This window comes from Sinocyclocheilus grahami, unplaced genomic scaffold (assembly GCF_001515645.1).
Source record: "Sinocyclocheilus grahami isolate Dianchi unplaced genomic scaffold, SAMN03320097.WGS_v1.1 scaffold1203.1, whole genome shotgun sequence".
NCBI lineage: Eukaryota > Metazoa > Chordata > Actinopteri > Cypriniformes > Cyprinidae > Sinocyclocheilus > Sinocyclocheilus grahami.
The window spans coordinates 92,141-102,892 of NW_015506382.1; the positions used below are offsets into that span (position 1 = coordinate 92,141).

Here is a 10,752-nt window from a genome sequence, read left to right on the forward strand (position 1 = left end):
AGTTATTTTTATGGTAACACTTTACAATAAGGTTCATTAGCTAATGTTAGTTAATGTATTAACTAACATGAACAATACATTTATTGCAGTATTTATTCATCTTTGTTAATGTTAGCTAATGAAAATACAGTCGTTCTTTGTTAGTTCATGTTAATTCACAGTGCATTAACTAATGTTAACAAGCAGAGCCTTTGATTTTAATAATGCATTAATTAACAATAAAATTAACATTATATAAGATTAATAAACACTGTAGAAGTATTGTTCATGCTTAGTTCATGTTAACTAAAGTATGAAACTTATTGTAAAGTGTTACCATTTTTATTTCATGTGAGTGGTTCTTGACGAGAACAAGATACAGTATAGTAGACCTTATAACATGAACTGATAGCTCAGTGCTTTTCACTTTATATTTCAAGTTTATATAAAAGTATATACTTGTGAATATATAATTCAGCATTGATTTGTTGTGCTGTTTTACATTGCGTTTGGTTGTGAAAGGACCTAAAGTATGAGCAATAGTAATATTGATTCTTTCTTTCCTTAGCAGAAACCACTAAATATCAATATGATGGTTATGAATTGCTGAATCTTTAAAGCTCTGTATGAATTTGTTTTTGAAACTGTCCAGTGTTTATTAATCCTACAGGCAGCTGAGCTCATCTATGAAATGCACCTTTCTGAAATATGTGCTGCTCTCTATTTATCTCTACAGAGACTCTATGAAGTTTCCTTCATTGGCTAATAGCCATTTTGTTTCCCAAGTCGACTGACTTACTGGCTGTTTTAGTAAACAGGGAGGCAAAAGGGAAAATGTGTTTCGAAATGCCTTACTCTAGTTCTTGTCACTGGTGACCCTGTACACATGTGGGCAGGTCATGGCCCACTGGCCAATTTCAAAAACTCAACTTTTTCAAAGACTCAATTAAAGCTCACATAGTCTGCATAGTTGCTTATAGTATTAATAGTAATGCATTTGTGACAGAAAGTTTTGACCCAATATATAAAAATTCTCATTCTATAGACATGTTTTTGCTGAAAACTACCAGGTATTTGTGATGGTATTCTCACCCACTCTGTGTCTCAAAGACAGCAGCTAAAAGTTATCTCTGATTCTTATTGTTGATGGCATCTCACACCTCAGTCTGCAAGGAACGTGTTTCTAACTAATAATTTATTTCAGAGTCTTACTAATAAAATTAAGTGTTGAGTGTGAGCTTGTGATTTGAATAAATTCCGTTGTGCTGAGATGCAGAGGTTTAGATGATGATCAGTGTCATTCCCTATTTGGCCTGACTCGAAAGAGTTCAGATTTCGTATACAGTCCATTTCACAACCAGTTGTCTAACTTTTCTCTCCTGAGCCTCTGACACTCAAGCTGAGGGTGTGTTCAGTCGAGGTCATAGTGGTCTGGGATGGATTGGACATAGGGAGCTTTTGCCAAAGCTGTCAAAAATATTTATTTATAATCTTTTTTATATTGGCTTGTCTGTCTTTCTATCTGATAGACTGTGCAATGACTAACAAATTCCAGGCCCCTCTCAGACTGCAAAAGTGGAGAAAGGATTTGATTTGGTCATTTTGATTGGATCCTGGTGGACAAGCATAATGGCTTTCAAACTTTAAGAGCAACCTTTTTAAATTGACGCAACCCATATGTGACCCTGGACCACAAAACCAGTCTTAAGTCGCTGGGGTATATTTGTAGCAATAGCCAAAAATATATTGTATGGGTCAAAATTATTGATTTTTCTTTTATGCCAAAAATCATTAGGACATAAAGTAAAGATCAGTAAAGATCAAAACTTTATTTTTTATTAGTAATATGCATTGCTAAGAACTTAATTTGGACAACTTTAAAGGCGATTTTCTCAATATTTAGATTTTTTTGCACCCTCAGATTCCAGATTTTGAAATGGTTGTATCGCTGTCCTATCATAACAAACCATACATCATACAGCTTATTTATTCAGCTTTCAGATGATGTATAAATCTCAATTTCGAAAAATCGACCCTTATGACTGGTTTTGTGGTCCAGGGTCACATATATGCAACCATTTACATCTAATGTAAAATAATACAAATATATGTATAGCTTTGGGAGCATCAGGCCCAATCAATCACTGATGGTGCTTCTGAAATTAGTGAGGGTGCTTTAGCCTTCATGCACATCTATTTTGACTCTCAAAACTTACAGCATGTTGGTGCTCTTAGCAGTATGAAAAACTTTTATTCAGATTGTAAATGGATTATATATAGCCAAGAAAACTCCCTTTATAATCACTGGAAAGCTGTCACTCATTTCAGTTTATTGCGATCCTAGAAAGTTCCATTAAAATCAATGAATCTTTCCTGCCTTGTCTTCCCTAAATCTTGAACTTTGTTACATATATACATTTTCTTAAATCATCACGGTGACCAATTTTTTAAGTCTCATGGTTTAAATATCTGTGGACTTGCATAAATAAATGTCCAACTCCATCAGATAAAGGTGCTACGACAATTCAAGTTTTTCAATTCAAGTTTATTTGAATAGTGCTTTTCACGATACAAATCGTTGCAAAGCAACTTTACAGAAAGTTACGTTTCTACAATATATACACAGAGAAACAAATAGAGACATAATTAGCGTAGCTGCTGTTCCAACCAAGCAAAATTTATTTGTTTAACCCAAGTTAAAAAATAATAATGTGCATTTGATCAGATATAACCGCAGTACAAGATTATGAGATGCATTATTTGAATGCTTGGCCAAAGAAATGTGTCTTTAATATGGATTTAAAAAGAGAGAGTGTGTCTGAACCCCGAACGTTATCAGGAAGGCTATTCCAGAGTTTGGGAGCCAAATGCGAAAAAGCTCTTCCTCCTTTAGTGGACTTTGCTATCCTAGGTACTACCAAAAGTCCAGAGTTTTGTGACCTTAGGGAGAGTGATGGATTGTGGCGTGGTAGAAGACTACTTAGGTACGCATGAGCTAACCCATTAAGGGCCTTACAGAACGTTAATAGGTAGCCAGAGTAGAGATTGTAAAATTGGGGTAATATGATCATATTTTCTTGACCCGGTAAGGACTCTAGCCACTGCATTTTGGACTACCTGTAGCTTGTTAATTGAAGATGCAGGACAACCACCTAGAAGTGCATTACAATAGTCCAGTCTAGAGGTCATGAATGCATGAACTAGCATTTCTGCATCAGAAACAGGTATCATGTTTCGTAACTTGGCAATGTTTCTAAGATGGAAGAATGCTGTTTTTGTAACATGGGAAATATGATTTTCAAAAGACAAGTTGCTATCTAATATAACACCCAGACTTTTGACTGTAGAGGAGGTAACCGTGCATCCGTCTAGTTGCAAATTGTAATCCAAGAGATTCTGTGTACTGTATTTTAGTCCAATAAGTAATATCTCTGTCTTATCCGAATTTAATAGGAGAAAATTATTGGTCATCCAATCTTTTACATTTTTAACACACTCTGTTAGCTTAGATAATTTAGAAGTTTCATCTCGTCTTGTTGAGATTTATAGTTGAGTAGCCTCAGCATAAAAGTGGAAACTTATCCCGTATTTTCTAATAATATTACCAAGGGGCAACATGTATATCGAAAATAGCAGAAGACCTAGGACAGATCCTTGTGGCACCCCATGTTTTACTGGTGATAATTGAGATGACTCCCCATTTAAATGAACAAGGTGGTAGCGATCGGACAGGTAGGATCTAAACCATCTTAAAGCCTGCCCTTGGATACCTGTATAGTTTTGTAATCGATCTATCAGTATGTCATGATCTATAGTATCGAATGCAGCACTAAGATCAAGTAAAACTAGCAATGAGACACAGCCTTGGTCTGACGCAAGAAGCAAGTCATTTGTAATTTTAACAAGTGCAGTTTCTGTGCTATGGTGGGGCGTGAAACCTGACTGAAATTGGCAACTGGCAGACACCTTTTAGAGGGCAAGAAGACAACCCTTATCACCAAACCCAGGAAGGACAGGACTTCTCATTGCTCCATATGTGGTTTCTGCCTTTAATCCATCTCATAACTAATTCCTATGAATTTTGCATTTTACTGCCATAAAAAGTACTTAGCACCTCCGGGTGCAACAGCAGTGACTGAAACAAAGAGAGACAGGATTTACAAGGATTTATCTATAACTATGTTTGGAAACCTTAAAATTAATGTAAACTACAACACATCCACTACATACCCAAATTCAGCTAGTAACATACAAATTAATTCAATATTTTCTCTATAATATTTGTACTCTAAAGGGGCTTTCGCACCTGGTAGTTATAGCAAGACAATTACAGGAACTAGCCACCAAGGCTAGCCACAAGCCACAAGTATACAGTATTTGATGTCCCCTATAAGAACTGGCTATTTCCCTCCCAAATTATTAAACAAATTAGGTCTGCATACGTGTTTAAAATGGAATCATTTCACATATTTCCAAAATGCTGGAGTATTGTTTCATATGAGGGATGGATACGGTATGGAATGTCCCTTATAAGATTTGGCTGTCAATTTTTTTCTAATTATTAGAATTGTGGTGTCTTTTGGCCTCTGGCCAAAATTGTCAAAACCCCAAATATAATTAAACTGCCAAATATAATTAAACATGTCAAAAACTGACTTAATTTGACATGGTTCTCACTAAATCAAGATTTGATTTACATCTACTGAAATCAACAACAGATATCTAACAAACAATATTTAAATATCATCATTGTATAAAAAACATAGCATGAGATGACCAACATATGTGTATGTGTGTGTGTGTATTGCTGTAGAGCCACCGCCTGAGGGGTCTGGGTGGAGTCAACTGGAACTAGCAGCCATAATTATTGTGCCATCGTGCCTGGTGTGTGTAGGTGTCATTCTGGGAATATGTGCCGTACAAAACCTGTGGTGCAACCTCATCAAAGCCCACAAACAGGATCCAGAGGAATCCCTGGATGACCAGACTCTGGTGTCAACTGACAAATGCCTAAAAGAGCTCATCTATGACATGAACACCTCTGGCTCTGGATCAGGTAAGAACTGGCTGTGCTTATCAAAACAAAAAAAGGCTATGCAAATATGAGCTTTGAATAGAAGCATGGACATATATATATATACAGTAAATGTTAACCCTTCAACTCACAGCATGTTATATTCTTTTAGGATTGCCCCTATTGGTCCAGAGAACAATTGCTCGAACTATTGTCCTCCAAGAGAGTATTGGGAAGGGGCGCTTTGGGGAAGTGTGGAGGGGCAAATGGAGTGGGGAGGACGTCGCTGTGAAGATCTTCTCTTCACGAGATGAGCGTTCCTGGTTTCGTGAGGCTGAGATTTATCAGACCATCATGCTACGCCATGAGAATATTCTGGGGTTTATCGCTGCTGATAACAAAGGTATCATTGTGTGATTTTAGTGTCTGAATGCATGACAATACATGAAGAACAATGCAAATTTTTTTTGCATTTCTTTCATAAGACCATTATAATCATAGAAATTCCCACATAATGAGTAATCATATTATTCTATTACAACATTTTTGTACGATTTCATGACAGGAATTTCCTTTCATTGGTTTACTCGACAATGCTTCAATAATTGACTCTATGGTCAGCGGCCAGGTAGCATGTTCTTCTTTATCCTATAATGAGTTTGTTCGACATTGTTTCTCATGCTGTGGAGGTAGCTCAGCCTCAGGCTCAATCCAAGATGGATGAGCGATTCTTGGCTGGCCTTTGCACACATTCGCCTTATAGACTTTTGATTTTCTTACAGGATCTCCATTGGGTAATATTAATTAAGATCCTGAAAACAGCTTTTTTCCCCTTTGGTATAGATGACAAATGATGACGGCCGAGGCAATCAAGGAGCTCAGGCAAGCTACTGACTTGGTGCTGCAGGCTACCAAGCACACAGCCTTCTTTATGGACGCTCCAGACTTTCAGAGTGGAGTTTTTGGCTATGCTGTTACAGCTGCTGTGGATCATCTGAATCCTCTCTCAGATTGTTTTGGCATGGTGACTTCTGCCATGGTGGCTTCTCATTGGGTTCTTCTAATCATACAGCAAGGTTATAGAAGTCAAGTCAAGTCACCTTCACATATCACTGTATACTGCTTTTACTGCCGGCATTTTCTGGTACCGAAGAAGGATGATTGTTTTTGTCTGATCATGGATTTGCATCTTTTGTACTTCACAAAAGTGTGCCGTTTAACAGTTTTGACAATTAAGTTAATTCTTTTTTAGATTAAAACCAGAGATTTGTTCGTGACGTCCATCTGAAGGATGCATATTTTTGTATTCAGATCATCCAGAGACACAGGAAGTTCCTCAGGTTTGCTTTTATGGGCAGAGATTACCAGTTTTGTGTTCTTTCATTCGGATTGGCCCTGGCTCCGCATATATAAGTGGAATCCATGGATTCCGCTCTTGCCCATTGAGGCTCCAGGTTGTGCGTGTTTTAAACTTCCTTTTGGAAGTGGATTGGTTTATTTCCCCACAATCGCAGAAGATGGCTCTCCATCATTTGTGGAGGCTTCAGAAGTGCAACTTGATGCTGAGGTAACAGATATTTTTTATTTCTAGGAGGGGATCTGGTCTAAGGCACAGTGCAGTTCATTCTCTCCTCTGTCGTTTTAGAGCAGGGACGGGCAGATGATCCAAGTGGGTTTATATCCCATTCTATTAGGTATCATGACATCAGTGTCCTCTGGAGTTTCATTTGACCTGCTCAATATGAGGCTCGTTTAATGGTGGATCAACAGTCAGTCCCTGCTGGCATTCCGTACAGGTGCTGTTGGACTTTGTTACCCAACTAATTCTAGGTGAAATCTGTCGTTGCAAGACAATCATCACAGATGCCTCTTTGGTGAGATGGGTGGGGTGTGGGCATTCATCTCATTTGACACATACATTTGCTTAGAGAAGATGGCTGTGTTTCTGGCCTTGGTCAATTTTCTTGTATCTGAAACGTCAAGGGGGAATGCGTTCTCATCCCTTGTGGAAGTTAGCAAGTTGTGTTCTGTTCTGGGCACAGTGCAAGTTTCCTGTTATTGAGGGTGGTCCATGTCTCAGGTTGGCTAAACCTGGGAGAAGACTTGCTCTCACAGCACGGGTTGAGGCCCAGAGAGTGGAGGCTACACTCTTAAGTAGTGAGTCTGATTTGGCAGGGCAGAGGTGGATCTGTTGCTTTGACAGCCCAGTGCCCTCTTTGGTTCTGTCCCCTCCATCACCTCTGGCAAGAGATGCTCTGGCATAACAGTGGCTATGGGCCAACCTGTACATTTTCTGCCGGTACAGCTGCTCTCAGTGGTTCTTCTGAGGGTGAAGGAAGACAGAGTGCATCTTCTGTTAGTCGCTCCATTTTGGCCATCCCAGGTTTGGTTTTCAGACCTGTTGTCTCTTCTGGAGGGATTTCCTTGGGAGATTCCAGTTAGGCCAGATGCATTTGTGCCATATAGTGCACTCAGGCTTGGGGCACTATATGGCATCCTCGTCCAGGGATGTTGAATCTTTGGGTTTGGCCTCTGAATGGAGCACTCTGACTGATTCTAATCTCGCTTCTGAGATAACTTTGTGCCTTTAAGTGGCAGCTTTTTGCTTCATGGTGCAGAGAGCAAGGGTTGGGTTTGGTTCACTGGTCTGTTAGTTCAGTGCTGGCATTCCTTCAAGAGTTTTTCTCTGTGGGTGCAGCTTCAGCTAACTTCTCAAGGTAGATTTGGCTGCAATTGCTGCAGAGCATGTTTCGAGCCATTGGAGTCAGCCTCAGGGATGTTTTGGACTCTTAAAACGTTATTGGCTCTCTCTTCTCTCAGTAGACTCTGGCCTTTAGAGAGATTTACTGGCCTTGTTAATGAGCCCTTCCTGTATGGATTTTGCTCCTGATTTTGTGAAGGTCTTGTTTTGACCTATGTTTCTATATATAGTCAAGGTTGCGTTGACTTCGTATTGCTCTCAAGCTGTTTTATTACAGTCCTTTTCTTCTCCACCCTTTGAGTCTCGGAAGAGTGAAAGGTTGCACAGGCTTTGCCCAGTTAGGGCATTAAAGGTTTACTCTGAACATACAAGCCAGTGGAGCAAGTCTGAGCAGCTATTTGGTTGCCAAGGTGGCTGTAGCAGGCGAGGATATGTGTGTAGTAGCAGGCTGATAACCCAGCAGTTACCGTACTATTATGGTGCTGTGGTATACTGTTCTCATAGCATCAGCTACTTAAGCAACGTCAAGTGAACCTATGAAATAGAATGACTTGGTTACGTATGTGTTCCCATAGTGTCAGTTGGGTAACTTCAAAAATCTTCAAAATATTATGTGTTCCTGAAAGACAATATATATAGTAAATAATAATAATAATTCAGTAATATATATATATATATATATTTATTTATATATATATATACTGAATATATATATATATATATATATATATATATATATATATATATTTACATGTAACATTACTAAAATTTTAAATTAAAATGACAACTCAAAATATATATAAAAAAATACAATTATAATAATATTAAAATAACACTGATAAATATCAGGTTACTACTGACTAAATATAGAACAGTCAAATAAGGCTGAAAAAATATAAATATTAAATGATTGAAATAAGTTTGAGTATATGTATATATATGTATCTATATGTATATATTATGCACACACATATACACACACACACACAAAGAAAAACAAGTAGATGGAATAGAAAAAATAGAAAGCTAGTGTTTAAAAAAAAAAAAGAAGATAAATATAGATAAAGTAGAATTAAAATAGAATAGAACGTGCTAGAGTTAGAGGGTCAAATAAAGGTGGAACAGATGTGTTTTTAGTCGTTTCTTGAAGATGGGTAAGGACTCAGCTCCTCGGATTGAGTTGGGCAGGTTATTTCACCAGGAGGGAAATATATAAAAACATACATATATATATATATTGTTGTAATCAAAATTAGATTTTATGCAAAAAACAAACAAACAAACAAATGCATCAGTAAACTATTAGAGAAAGTTTATTAACACACATTTGAGTGATTCTTAGAACATAAAGTTGATTAATAAAGAAAAAAAAACCTGATAACAACAACAAACTAAAACAAAAACGTGCGCTAAACATTAATGTACAAAATTATTCAACCCCCAAAAGTCAAATTTGGTGCAGAATCTTTTATTCTTTAAGCACTTACAAGCAGTGTTTATTGGATGTTATAGAGGCTTCTGTCACAATCTTGGCCATTACTCACTTGAAAAAGCTTCCAGATCACTGATTTTTGGTTTTCACATTACCACTGCTTGCTTCAAATTTCACAAAATATTTTTGCTGAGATTAAAATCTAAAGACTGAACAGGCTACTCAAGAACATTCTATGACTGATCCCTGAACCAAGCATAAATAGATTTGGATGTACAATATACTTTTGGAAGGCTGTCCTGCAAGAAAAGTCCATTGATTATCAAGCATCAGTCTCTGCACCGAAGGCATCACAATCTTTTGCCAAAATGGCATGATACTTCAAATAATCCATGATGTACAGACTGTACTTCATACAGTCAAGATCTTCACTTCCGGCAACAGTAAAACACCCCCATAACAATACAGGTCCCCTTCCATATTTGAGGATGTCATGAGGATGACGATTTTATTGCTTATAAGCTTAGCTTTTTTTGCACCAGACTGCTTATCCATGGTCCAAAATGTTCCAGTTTGGTCACATCACTCCATAAATAATTCTTCCAGAACTCTAAAGGTCTATCATATTTCTATCATCACCTTTTATGTTCTTCTTGGTCAAGAGTGGTATTTGGCAAGATGCCCTGACATGAAGGCTCTACTCGTCTAGTGTTCTTCAGCATTGGAATGTTTTTTTTCTCTCCTTTCTTCAGGTCACCTTGCAAGCCTTTGGCAATACATTGCAGGTTTTTCTCAGTTGCTCTGATCAAACATTTAATGATATTGTGCTTTTTCTTCAACACCCTCAAATGTTTTTTTGGTACAACACATTTTAAGCTTAGGAATAAGGCTGCCAGCTGTGTCTCTAGGAACTTTTAATGACTTAGAAATCTTCATGTAGCCTTAGATTTTCTAATGTAATAAAACTATTTATTCTCTATAGGTTTTGTGAGTGCTCTGTTGGCTTGCGATATTTGCTACTCAAACTTAGCCGAAGCATGTGCTAAAGTTATGTACAGTATGTATAACAGCTCAAGCTACTGTAATTCTGTTTCAAGACAATTTTGACAATTTTGTTTTCCTACCATTAAAATTAGTCACTTAAAAACAGGAATGTTGCACAGGGGTTGAATAACTATGACATAGCTGTGTTATTAAAAAATAAAAAACCTAAAAAAAATATTACAATATATATTGACTATCACTTTTTTATAAAATTCTAGATCTTCTGAAAAGTTTGCATTTCTAAAGTATTACAGTCTCTTGGGGGTTGAATAATTTTGATTGCACCTGTATATTTGAAATACATTTGTGAAATGATAATGCTAATGATTATGAACAGGTAAAGTATTATTACGTGTACAGTCATATGTACAGGTGTCAGGAAAATATTTCATTACATTTTTGAGTTATTACAGTACATCAAAACTAAATTAAATTTCAAGTTTTTTTTAAAAGTTAAGAAACCAACATGAACACAAAGAGTACATTTCTAAGAACTTTTGGCATACATAGGTTTCAAATAACCTTAAATGTGTTTGGATGTCGTCTATCTATCTATCTATCTATCTATCTATCTATCTATCT

At 37.0% G+C, this 10,752-nt stretch overlaps 1 protein-coding gene across 3 annotated transcripts in view; it reads left to right on the forward strand.

The window, feature by feature from the left end:
• The window catches only part of LOC107567976 (activin receptor type-1C-like), a 47,445-nt gene that overhangs the window by 25,071 nt on the left and 11,622 nt on the right, over positions 1-10,752 (forward strand). For 2 of the 3 annotated variants that reach the window (XM_016253798.1, XM_016253799.1), the window contains exons 3-4: positions 4,793-5,035; positions 5,166-5,396. In XM_016253798.1, coding sequence (XP_016109284.1) covers positions 4,793-5,035; positions 5,166-5,396 — 474 coding nt within the window. The remainder of the gene's footprint in view (positions 1-4,792; positions 5,036-5,165; positions 5,397-10,752) is intronic. The other variant, XM_016253801.1, reaches the window with a different exon arrangement.